This window comes from Lepidochelys kempii, chromosome 11 (assembly GCF_965140285.1).
Source record: "Lepidochelys kempii isolate rLepKem1 chromosome 11, rLepKem1.hap1, whole genome shotgun sequence".
In the NCBI taxonomy this organism is placed as follows: domain Eukaryota; kingdom Metazoa; phylum Chordata; order Testudines; family Cheloniidae; genus Lepidochelys; species Lepidochelys kempii.
In genome coordinates this window covers 60814803-60828225 of record NC_136390.1, presented here as the reverse complement: position 1 = coordinate 60828225, position 13423 = coordinate 60814803, and the positions used below count along the sequence as shown (strand labels likewise).

Genomic DNA, 13423 nt, shown 5'->3' with positions numbered 1-13423 from the left:
GCGACCCTATTAAATGCTTTGAATGACTCTTTGTAAAATGTAGCACAGTTATACAAAGGAAAGTACAGTGGTTGAGTGATAAACGCCTAGTTTACCAGTTATATGGCTCACTGGGGGGGGAAAAGGCAAAATGGGCTGATAGAGATTATCACAATACCAATTCAACCAACACACTAATGATCTCTCCATAAACCTGGACCACAAGATAAATACACAGTAACAGCAGCCCACAACTCGGATGTGCTTGCAATGAATGAATACACACCATCGAATACTATTCTAGGTATAAAAAAAAATAAATTAAAGAATCATTTTTTAAGAAAAAATCAATTGAAGACATGTACACATAGTACTGGATAAAATAACAGTCCTTTTTAGATATTTACAGTATATTTAAAATACGTAAAAAAATTTAAAGTGCTCATTCTTAAATACCTGTATCAGTCTGATTTTTCTCCTAGCTACCTGAGCCTTATTACTGATGCCATTCCACAGGAAGGAGATATTTTGGTTATCCCGTTACCTAGACATGGAAGCTAAAAACCCTCACATTTAATTAACAGGATCTGCCAAAACCATTAGCCTCCTAATGGACTGACAGCCTGGACAGTTTAGGCACCTAGGAGGAAAAGACAAGTTATAGTAAATTAAAAACAATTGAAAATACATTTGTAAGATCTTCACTGAATTTACAGGGGGAAGCTCAAGGGGAGAGCACAAAAAGGGAGACACTTAGGCTTGGTCTACACTTAAAATTTAGACTAACCTAGCTAGGCCACTCAGGGGTGTGAAAAATTCATACTGGCACGCTACAGTTTAAGACAACTTAATTCCCAATGGAGACGCAGCTAAGTCAATGAGACAATTCTTCCATCGATCTAGCTACCTCTGCTCGGAGAAGTGGGAAACACCTATACTGCAGTGCTATGGTGACACAGCTGTAGCACCCATAGCATGGACATGGTTTAAGGAAAACGATGAGAATTTCCCACTCTCCAGCAGATAACTTTGAGCCTAAAGAGAAACATGTCAAACAAATGCTTGCTTTATTTCAACGGAATAGTGGCTACATACAACCTTATTAACAAGGAATGTTCAGTTTACATAGCTATTATACTGCTTGGCATTCAACGATATTCAAAAAAATAAGTAGATACCATAAAAGGAGAGAGTACTTGGACCTTCCCTTAGGCAGTTATTTAAATTATATGATTTTTGTGGAATGCTACAGTAGTCTGAGGGTAAAAACTGCATGTGCATTGGGGAAACAACAGGCTGAAAGTCTAACCATTTTATGTAATGATATGTCCACAGATCCATCAGATTTGTTTTTCCAGTTCCCTAATTTTGTTAAGCAGCTTTAATTTATCAGCATCTTTCTGCACTCCTCAACTATTGCAGCCTTAAACTCATCAATGACTCTTTTATATTTGTAGAACAAGCCTTCCATGCACACTTGTAAGATCCAAGTATAACCACTAATATACTAGTAGCTAGCTTAAAAAGAAAACAAAATTTAAAGGAACAGTCAGGTTAAAAATAGTTTTTAAAAACAAATTTACTTGCATGCATCACTTTAATATTAAAAGGAGAAGTTTAATAAACCTGTTTACTTTGCATTATTTGCGCTGTTTGTTTACTTTGTGCAAATCTGTTATTTGGACATTGAAAATAGAATGATCTGGCTATAGTAAGTTTCTCATGTACTAACACAAGCTACAATATGCTATAGTGATAGGTAAGGTCAGAAGAAGAATCTGAACAGAATGTTTGGGTTGCAAATACTGCAGCAGAGTATTTGTTCAACATTATTTATACAGTAAAATCCCTTATTTATGTTCCATGATGAAGTAGGATTGCTAAGAACAAATGGGAAGGCAACTGAAATAGGCTAGAAAATTCCACCCATGAGCAGGAAACTTTCCCATCTCAGTACAAGAGCCTAGAAGGCTATTAATTATGGCTGCACCTTTTTTTTTTCTTTTTAATTAAAGAAAAGTTTATACCCCATACAGTTGTGGAAAAATCTTCCAAATATAAAGAATGCAGTATTGTCTTGTAGAGTTCACAGACAGCTCCTATGTTTCAATAGTGATTCAGTTTGGGTAAGAAATAGCAGAGTGAAGTTAACGATTCCGGTCAGTTTCAATGCTGCTACTCTATGGTCAGTGGTAAAACTGTCAAGAATCATTTCACAGTTCTACTGCTTAGGGAAGCTACCTGCACCAAGGGAGAGTTATTAATAACTAAAGTTATTTACAAGGGCTTTGTGGCTCTCGAGCAGGAGTCGGCAACCGGTGGCATGCGTGCCGATTTTTACTGGCATGCTGCTGCCAGCCGGGATCCCGGCCGCCGGCCCCGCTCAGCCCACTGCCTGCCTGGGTGAACAGAACCCCAGGCTGGCAGCGGGCTGACCAGGGCTGGCGGCCGGGACCCTGGCTGGCAGGAGCAGGCGGATGGAACCCCAGACTGGCAGGCTAAGCCCCCGGCCCCGCTGCCGGTTGGAGTCCCGGCCGCCGGCCTTGCTCACCCGCTGCCGGTCTGGAGTTCTGTCCGCCACCCCGCTCAGTCCGCCGATGGTCTGGGGTTCCAGCAGCCCAGCCCCTTGCCAGCCGGGGTCCTGGCCGCCAGCCCCACTCAGCCCACTGCCAGTCTGGGGTTCTGTCAGGGGCCCCTGTAAATGTAAAATTTATCAGGGGCTGCAAAACCTTAAATTAATGAAGACTTGGCACGCCACTTCTCAAAGGTTGCCGACCCCTGCTCTAGAGGAAAGAGAGTAGCAGAAACCTACTGGCCACTCCTCTCCTCACAACAGCCAAGAGACTGGAGAAGCCAATACAATACTGGAAACACACACCCCTCACAGCAGCCTTGAGGCTCTGAAGGTGGGGAAGGGTGGGAGAGCTCATTCTTACTTTCGAGCAACTAGAGATGAGTGGAGCATCACATTCTTCAAAGACTGAGAATGACAGTGCCTTTCAGAAGGCTCCAGGGACAGCAGCTGGTAGAAATCCCAGCACCTATCCCAAAAACTAGCTGTGGCACGCTGGCTTTTCACCTGAACACATACCTCAATGGCGGAAGCTCTCCACTCTAATATTTCATATCTGCTTGTGACAAGTAGGTTTAGTCCTCTGGCCAGCATGTATCTAGTAATTTTTCCAACTCACTTTCAAAGCGTGCCAAGAGATTTGAGAGTTCATGAGTTTTGGAAGCTAGATGCATTGCATGAAATGAGAGGCTTTTTAAGAGAAGCAGTGATTACCGGGTAAACCAAAAAAGGTCTGAACAGAGTATAATAGTTGATTATTCTCACAGAGACCTGTAGTATAACCTTCAAAAGATGGATAAGCCAAGATAATGCTAGGATTTACTTTAGTATATTAGTAATAGAAATAAGTGTGATTTAAAAAAATGTGCAATCACATCATGTATAACATTTCTTGGAACAGCAAAGAAAATTCTAAAACACCAAAATTATACAATTGTGGCTTATTGACCAGTCTGAGCATTCTTTGCTTCTTATAGGAGACCCATACAAAAGGACTGTACAATGCAAATATTTTTTGTGAAAATGGAGACCCTGAATAGTTAATTAAATTCTTGGTCATCAATTAGCTACTCTTCAATAAAGTTAACTCTATAACATGGTGCAGACTGAGCACTGAACTGGGTATAATCTGCAGAGCATGAGAAGATGAGGCTATGAATAACCAGCATCAGATTCCTGCCTCTGATTAGCAAACCCTAACAGCTCTGATGAAGAGTCTTCTGAACAAAGTTGTTTGAAAAATGCACGTACATGCTGTATTGTATTTTTTTTTTTAAAGAAAATGCAGAGATCACTATGTGCTTCCCCCAACTTCTTTTTATTGTAGGAATAAGTCTTGTCTGTTGAGTAATGTTTATTTTTATTCCATTTCTCTATAAAGACTGCATATTTTGATATTTATGTTTATGAATTTAAGTTTAGAAACTGATTTATTGCTCTGGGTAACCTTATGCCTATTTTTGCTTTAAGTCAGATATTAAAAAAAAGTCTGAATTATTTGAGTGTAATCTGGAAATTTTATTTTTCCATAGCATGTATCAATTTATTTTCCTGTTCAGCAGAGTTAATGGCTGCTGAAAAACATGTCACCATATCAGTTGATTGGCTGGTGTACTAAAGAGTGACTCAGTGGAGAATTTAAAAAGAGCAAACATTTTTCTAGAGCTAAAACTGAAGAAAGCTGTTTTCTGCCAAAACACTGGTCTTTCACATTTTTTCTCCTCTTATATTTGCAATGAAATTAAATTACTTACTATACATTTGATGTTTTATCTGATCATTTGCTATCACAAGATTTTAGGGTGCTGTATCAGCACATGCAAGGGAAGGCTGGTTACCTATTTGTTGAACACTAACCATAAGAAAGGTTTACCTGCTTTTGTTTTTAAATGGTGCTGAAGTAACTCTTACTCTTCATACAACAAATCAAGTATAGCTGATTAGCCAGATTTCTATATTTGAAGTTTATGACTCCCAAAGTTATACAATCTGAATACCTAGTTTCATAAGGAACATATCAAATTACAGCAATTGCTCCAGCTAGCAAATCCCATGCAGAGATCTCCATGATACCTGAAGATATTTGAAGCACCTTTCAAGTTGCTAAGAAAATCAAATGTATATTAACAGTATACTTCAAATTCTCTATTAAGTGATATAAGCAGATGAATCTTGTCAGACTTCTCACAGTGATCTACACATCCGCCCATTTTAACAACAATTTCTATACTTCGGAATAAAACTACAGAGCCTACAAATCACCAACTGGTACACAAAACTGCTGACAAACTGATGGCAAAGAGGTCAATATGAGCATATCACTTTCATGCTCCAATCACTGTAGCGGCTACCCATCCAATATTAGATCAAATTCAAATCTTAGTCTTAGCTTGGCCTAGCCCTTAGACATCGCAAAGGTCCCCATAACAAAGACCTCCTGAAACTGCAGCAGTCAAACACACAAGGAAATTCTAGAACAGTGGTTCCCAACCAGGGGTATGCAGAGGTCTTCCAGGGAGTACTTCAATTCATTTAGACATCTGTCTAATTTTACAACAGGCTATATAATAAGCACTAGCAAAGTCACTACAAACTAAAATTTCATACAGACAATGACTTGTTTATACTGCTCTATACACTAAACACTGACATGCAAGCACAATATTTATATACAAATTGATTTTATAATTATATGGTAAAAATGAGAAAGTAAGCAATTTTTCAGTAACAGTATGCAGTGACACTTCTATTTTTGTAAGCAAGTAGTTTCTAAGCGGGATGAAACTTGGGGTACGCAAGACAAATCAGACTCCTGAAAGGAGTACAGTAATCTGGAAAGGTCGAAAACCACTGTTCTAGAAGACCATGGCAGAACTAGTAGAAGCTGAAGACAGGGCTTCTTGGAGGCTTAATTCTCCACCATAGCTAAGAATGACCACAACTCTGACCATCTTCTGCACAAACTGCAGGACTAACCTTTTTCACATGACTAAGAGCAAAACAGCCCACAATGCTGCTTGTTTTTGGAAAGGGATAGACCATAAAGGGTAATTTAGTCCCCTCTACTTGTTCCTGAAAAGGAGAAATGAAAATGTAGCTCTAAGCATGGACTATTTGGGTGAATTTACGTAATTTTGTAAGAGGCTCAGATAGTCATAAGCATGGTATAGATACCTAGACAGATCAGTAACAAAAAAAGATTCAGAAGTCCTTTAACCAAGCTGGTTATATCAGTAGAATATTTACTAATGGAAGACTCAACATTTTGTGAGGACAGTGCCAGATAAACTCTAAAAAAAATGGATACACCTTGCACAGGAAAACAATACAAAGGAAATACTGAAATCATTGAGATCTTTAGATATGCACAACAAGGTCCTGGTCCATGATGAGGGCTCCTAGATGCTATATGGTAATACAAATAATAACATGGACACAATCATCTTGTATTTATAGGGACAACAGATAGTCAAGAAGGGCAGACACAGAGGACAATAACTGAATTACATCTCCCCACTTCCTGTGCCTTTGAGACTCTTCCCACCCACCCAAAAGACAGTCAGCTTCGCAATACAGATTTTAAAAAGTTACATATTTAAACATTCATATTATCAAAGTACAGTTTTGATTAAATAATTTGAAAAAGGGGAAATAGTAATGATATAACATGCTGTTAAATACTGTTCATTTTCTAACAAGGTACGTATTTAGCTGTGTCATCACACTAATTGAAATCTTATTGTAAATGACCTAAAATATCAATAAATAAAATATTTTTCCCAATAAAATGTTGGTCATTCTATGATGTGGATGCCGTGAATTAAACAGTGTAATCTCTTCTATAGTGACATTATTTTAACTATTCTCTCCCCCACTGGTTATATCATTCCCGTCCCCGTCCCCCCGGGTCACCTGCTACAGTAATCCTACCAACATCTCAAACTGGCCACAGCTATTATCATCCTTATGGGCCAGTTCTGAAAGAAACACACAAAAACGGCTTCCGGGGGGGGAAAGAGAGAGAATATGAAACTGGGGTCCCAGGCACTTCTTTTAATGATTGTTCGGTACGGCAGTGAGGAGAGTGCTGTAAAATTCTCGACAGGTACCACCAGGCTGTTGATTCCACCTTCCCCCTCTTCACTGGCCTCATCTCTATTTTACTGCGACGCCTCACCCCACGGGAGCGACCTCACTCTGACAGCCCCCTGCCATGCTCCTCCACTCCTCTCGGCAACCCCCCCCCCCCGCCCCCCAGCGCCAGTCTCCTTCCTCCACACACGCCCGGCCCACGTGGCTCCCCACCAATGTCCACCGCAAGCCCCCGTCACCCCCTCTTCCCGCCCCCGTCACGGCCGCCAGCCTAACTGCGCGCCCGCCGCTGCTTCCGTCCCCCCGCGATGCCGACGGAAAGCGGCTGCATCTGACCGAAGAGCCCCGCAAGACCGAGCCCTATAAACACCCCCCCCCTCCCCAGCGCTTCACCTCTTCCGTCCCCCCTCTGCCGACCCCCCTACAGCCCTCATCAGCTCTGCTCGCCCAGCGCCCGCCGCCTCCCCAGCCGGGGCCAGCCCAGCCTGGGCATCAGGGAGAGGCGCCCGGGCGCCAAGATACACCCGCCCCCCGGGGGGTGGGGGGGGGGCTTTCGGGAGGTGAACCGGTCTCCGGAGGCGGCGGCGGCGGCGGCGGCGGCACCACGCACTCCCCCCCCCCGCCGCCAGTTCCCTGCCCCCCGCGGGCAGAGAGCCGGGCTGGGCCCCCCACGGTCATTCCCCCTTCTCCCCAGCTGGAGCGCCCCCGCCCCCTCAGCCCGCCTCCGCCCGCGGGGAGAGGCGGCCCCGGCCCCGCCGCCCGGCAGCGCCCGCTCCCGCCGGCACCTGGATGTAGTTGGTCTCGCAGTACTCGGCCACCCGCTCCAGGTTGGTGTAGCTGTCGAAGAGGGCCCGGCGCCCGCCCGGGATTTCCTCCTCCAGCAGCATCTGCAGCTCCGCCATCTTCACATCCTCGCCCCCGCCTCGCCGCCGAGACCGGGCCGGGGCCCAGGGAGAGAAACACCCGGCGCGGCGCGGCGCGGCGCAACCACCGGCCACCCCACCGCGCAGGCGCAGAACCCGGGCCAGTCAGACCGCCCCCCCCCCCATCCCCCGGGCTCGGCGCCCCTCACGCGCACACCCACTTCCGGTTCACCCCGGCAGGGGGCGAGGGGGGCTGTCCGCCAGTAACCCCGTCCCCGCCGCGGGGGGAGGGGCGAGGGGGCTGGGGAGGTCGGAGGGGAGGGGTAAGGGGGCTGGGGGCGTGAGGGGCGGGCATTGGAGAGGGATGAAACAGGAGGGCTGGCGAGAACAGAAGGAGACCATCTGGCTGGGCAGGGCAGGGCAGGGATTGTGTGTTACGGGGACTAAGCAATGACTGACGGGATGGAGTTGGGGGAAGGGATGAAACCAAGGAGATTCTCTCTCTGCACTTGCATCCATCCGTTTGCTGCCTCCAAGTGCTGCATTTTCAACCTAGCGGCCCCCAGAGCGGTTCCCTTACCCACTGCGGTGCACCAGACAGGCATTTTGCACTTGCACATCTGGACCCCTGTTACACATGTGCATATGAGCGCTGGAGGCGAGTACGTGGGTGTACAATCCTAGTACGTATCCATCCTTGCAAAGTTCAAAATCTGACCCTTGAAGTTTCCAACACCGTCATTCTCTGTTTCTCTTTGGTTTCCATCACAGGTTATAATAAATCAAGTCCAGTTCCCTGGAAATCTAGGATATAATCCTTGCATAGAGGATGCTGTGTAACAACAATTAACTGAAACTACAATTAAACTAAAGGCCCTCATTGACTAAATATATTGTGGCAGGTTTCAAAGTGGTAGCCGTGTTAGTCTGAATCAGCAAAAACCACTAGGAGTCCTTGTGGCACTTTAGAGACTAACAAGCCTTCCTACCAATGCTACAAAAAGAAGGATTCTGTGTGGACTGCTCCTGAAGGTCGAAACAACAGACTGGACTTCTACATAGAGTGCCTCCGCCGACATGCGCGGGCTGAAATTGTGGTTTGTTAGTCTCTAAGGTGCCACAAGCACTCCTCATTTTTTTAAAATATGTTGTGACTATACTCTATTTACCTCAGTCTAACACTTGTTGAAGATTCCCCTATGAATTTCACAAATAAACCATCAGAGCCAGTATAATCTGTGTACTTCATGCCCACCCTTTCTGTATATTTTGCTGCCCATCTGCTGAAGGTAGATGCCTGATGATCACAAAATTACACCCAAAAAGGCAACAAATATAAACAATATATTTAAGACAATATAAAAAAATATTAAAGTCACAGTGTATTATATACTGACATTGAAAAGTATATATCACTGAGCTGGTCATCAAAAATTCTAGGAAAAGTACTAGATATTATTGTACAGTGATGATAGCCAGTAATTTCACAGTTATGGGAATTATTTCAAAAAGCCAATGTCAAGCACTTTGTTCAACCACGTTTTATTAATGTACTTAAGAATGGTGTCAATGTGACTACTCCCATGCTTAAAATTATGGACATGCTTAAGTATTTTGCTGAATCAGGGTTTACTTTTTTCCCCCTCCGGTTTGTGACTTACGTCCTCTGAAAATAGTGTTTTCTTTACTAACAATTTTGACCTACATTTCCATTTTGTGAACTTTTGACTTTGTGCTGCTGTCTTTCTAAATTAGATAATTGCAGCATGTCAGTGGCAAGCTAACAGCACATTTCTGAAACAGAGGTCCAGTCCTGCACCATTCATCTCAACAGGACTACAGTGTACACCAGGATCAAGTTTTTGTGCTTTTTATGTAACTACTGCTCAGTTCTAATTAGAAGAAGAATAAAATGTTTCTTTTGTATGGATCCCACATAAAAAGCTGCAATTGTACAGGGAGAGTGAAAGGGTAAATTCTGAGCCACAAACCAGTGTGCTTTTCAGAATCAAAAGAGAACATTTTATAATCCAAAGGGCACTCCAACCAGAGAGGAAGGATTGTCTTGCGGCTAAAGCACACCGTTTATTTAGTCTTGGCTTTGCCACTGAGTTACTGTGTGATCTCAGGCAAGTCACTTAATATCTATACAATTAAAATTATAATACCCATCCCACATGAATGTTGAATGATTTAATTCCTGATCACTTCCCTTTAACCTGCACAGAAAGTCCCTTTTCTGTGCACAGAACTCCACCTCCCATACAGAAAGCTAGGTCAGCCACTACTGGAGAAGCATTTCAGCTTTCCCAGGAGAGCTCTTTTCAGAGCTGGGTATCTGGACAGGGGGAGAGGGTAATCTGACTTGCATCACCCTTCCAAGAGCCCCACAGAGATTCTCGCACAAATGTAATACAGACCCAGGCAGTATTACATTTCTATTCTTACAGTTTCCGTGTTGCAAGGGATTCTGGGGTAGCCACCAGCTAGAGAAGCCTCAACACAGCAGTCCTATTGGAGCTGCACAGCGATGGCACTGTGGAAGGGAATATTGCCAGGGATTTAGAGCTGGCACAATACCTCCACCTAGATGGGCCTGGCCTCCAACTGATTTCCTAGAATATATGTGGATTCTAAAGAATCTGCAGGATTTGTGAGCCAGACCTACAGCCTTTGGGCAAGCCCCATTCTGCTCTTCTCTCAAGAGAATAATTGGGAAGAAATCACTGCAAAGAAAAACTCCTGGAGACTTCTTCCTCTTAGCCCTGATCCCAGGTTTTCCCATGGGAGGAGTGATTGGATGTAATGTTTGTTCAAGTGTTTTAAAATCCTCACAGGCAAAGTGTTATACTAACATTTTTTATGCCGGTTAAAATTTGCAATTTACAACTTCTTGATAGTGTGTTTTAATTTTTCTAAAGCAGTTAAGGTTCCTTGAGACTAATTCATATGTCATAGCTGTAACCAGTTTAACTCCATATAGACAGGTGAAAACAATTAAATACCCTGTCATACGCATTCTACAACTGCATGCACTGAAGATTTCAATACCGTACAATCTCAGTATTGCCAATCCCAGAAGTTCAAAGATCTTGAGTTACATCCCAAAAAACACTTGTTGCTTTTAAAGATACAATCATGTATTTTAGTGTGTCTTCTGATTTGTGAACGCTCCTGACCCAGCCCCACTGTTGCATGTGAATTGTGCAGGGTTGCCAACCTTGACAAATGTATAGGAGGAGGTTTTGACCCCTGCTGCAGGAGCTCTGGCTAAAAGACCCAACTGAGTTCACATTACAAAAATGGTGTATGAAGTACTGCCTGCTAATGTGGAGCTTCCAGCTTCTCCCAACCCCAACCCGCCCCCCCCACTAATTAATTCTGTGTCCCAGCTCCGCATCTGCCAAATCCTCAGCCCGATATCAATAATTATGCACGCACCTAGCCCACATCAATTTTGTGCCCTCTCAGCCCCATATTAATTCATATTGTGCCTACACTACTGCCTCAGACCCACATCGACTCTGCCTCCCACCCCTGTACCACATCTGCCTTTGCCCCTTGGCCTACCCAGGCAGCTCAAGGTATTCTTCACACACACTCCAGGCCTAAAATGAAGCTCCAGAGGCTCTTGGCATGTGGCCTCAGCCAACAGGGGGTTGGGAACTTCAGGACTCTTCACTCATTCTCTTCTTTGGCACCAGTCAGCCAGAACCCATCCCACGTATAATCCCTACATTATCTGTTTGCAAGAGGAGGATGTTGCCGAGACCTGCAAGGAAGGTTTTCCAAAGATGCTGATAAGAGTTTTGGTTTGGATTAGGTAGCAGCAGATTTTGGTGAGAGGGAGTTTGTAATCATAGAAATGTAGGACCAGAAGGGACCTCGATACGTCATCTAGTCCAGTCCCCTGCACTGAAGCAGGACTAAGTATTATCTAGACCAGTGTTTCTCAATGACCGGTCCATGGACCGGTGCCAGTCCCTGAGATTTCCCTAACACAGTTTAAGAAGGCAGCAAGCCGGCCTCTGGTATCAAAAAGGTTGAGAAACACTGATCTAGACCATCCCTGACAGGTGTTTGTCTAATCTTTTCTTAAAAACCTCCAATGACAGAGATCCCACAACCTCCCTAGGTAATTTGTTCCAGTGCTTAACTATCCTCAGAGTTAGAAAGTTTTCCTAATGTCGAACTTAAATCACCCTTGCTGCTATTTAGCCCATTACTTCTTGTCCTGTCCTTGGGAGTTAAGAACAATTTATCACTCTCCTCTTTATAACAACCTTTTACATACCTGAAGACTGTTACCATGTCCCCCACCAGTCTTCTTGTCTCCAGACTGAACAAACCAACTTTTTTCAAAGGTCATGTTTTCTAGACCTTTAACCATTTTTGTTGCTCTCCTCTGGACTTTCTCCAGTTTGTCCACATCTTTCTCTAAGTGTGGTGCCTAGAACTGGATGCAGTACTGCAGTTGAGGCCTTATCAATGCTGAGTAATGTGGAAGACGTACTTCTCTAGTCTTCCTTACAAGACAAGCTAATACATCCCAGTCTGATGTTTACTTTTTTTGCAGCAGTATTACATTGCTGGCTCATATGTAGTTTGAAATCCCCTATTGCCCCCAGAGCCTTTTCCGCAGGACTGTTTCCTAGGCAATCGTTTCCCATTTTGAATTTGTGAAATTCATTTTTCCTTCCTAAGTGTAGTACTTTGCATTTGTCCTCACTGAATATCATCTTATTTGTTTCAGACTATTTCTCCATTTTGTCAAGATCATTTTGAATTTGAGTCCTGTCCTCCAAAGCACTAGCAACCTAAGTTCCCTGTAAGCTGTGCGGCCGCACATTAGCCTATTTAGAGCTACGCAGGCACTCAGGGAACCCACCCGGGGACCGACTGGGGGAGGGGTGCCCCTCCCCCAGCCCCCACCTAGCCCGGCCCCCAAGCTGCCACGGCAAGGGCACCCCTCTGCCAGCCCCAACTCAGCTGTGGCCCAGCCCGGCTGGAACAGTGCAGACCCAGGCGCAGCCGGAGTGGCCTGGCTTGGCTGCCCCGAACCCAGCCCTGGCCCAGACCTGCTGGGGCCAGGGGAGGGGTGCCCATCCTGCAGCCCCAGCTCAGGAGTTGCCACTGTGGGGAGAGGCACCTCTCCCCATCAGCCCAGGTGCTGTTGTGGGGAAAGAAATCTGAGGGGAGTCCTCTCACATCATCTCCATATTGGGGCATATAACAAAATTCATTCTGCACATGGGTGGGAAAAATTAAAGGGCTCACTGGAACCTCTCCCAGCTTGGTAGTGTCAGCAAACTGTATAAGTGTACACTCTAGGCCAGGGGTTCTCAACTTTTTTCTTTCTCAGGCTCCCCAACATGCTATAAAAACTCCATGGCCCACCTGTGCAACAACAATTGGTTTTCTGCATATAAAAGCCAGGGCCGGCATTAGGGGGTAGCAAGCAAGACAATTGCCTGGGGCCCCATGCCACAGGGGCTCCTGCGAAGCTAAGTTGCTCAGGCTTTGACTTCAGCCCCAGGTGGCAGGGCTCAGGGCCACAGGCTTCAGCCCCATGCAGTGGGGCTTCAGCTTTCTGCCGAGGGCGCGAGCGACTCTAACACTGGCCATGCTTGGTGGACCCCTGGAACCTGCTCGTGGCCCCCCAGGGGGCCCCAGACCCCTGGTTGAAAACCACTGCTCTAGGCCATTATCCAAATCATTTATGAAGATATTGAATAGAACCAGATCCCTGAAGGACTGTGCTCAATATGCCCTTCCCACTTGATTGTGAACCATTCATAACTACTCTCCGAGTACGCTTTTCCAATTAGTTGTGAACCCATCTTATAGTAGGTTTACAAGGCTATATTTCTCTGGTTTAAAAAGGTCATGTGAGAATCTCAAAAGCCTTACTAACATC

The 13423-nt window shown here is 44.8% G+C and overlaps 1 protein-coding gene across 16 annotated transcripts in view; it reads right to left on the bottom strand.

The window, feature by feature from the left end:
* Positions 1–7682, bottom strand: part of ABI2 (abl interactor 2) — a 108348-nt gene extending 100666 nt beyond the window's left edge. For 6 of the 16 annotated variants that reach the window (XM_073306512.2, XM_073306501.2, XM_073306503.2 and 3 more), the window contains exon 1: positions 7429–7681. In XM_073306512.2, coding sequence (XP_073162613.1) covers positions 7429–7545 — 117 coding nt within the window. In that variant the 5' untranslated portion in view covers positions 7546–7681. Of the gene's footprint in view, positions 1–7428 lie in introns of all 16 variants that reach the window. The other 10 variants (XM_073306500.2, XM_073306509.2, XM_073306502.2 and 7 more) reach the window with 5 other exon arrangements.
* Between the last annotated feature and the right edge of the window lie 5741 nt (positions 7683–13423).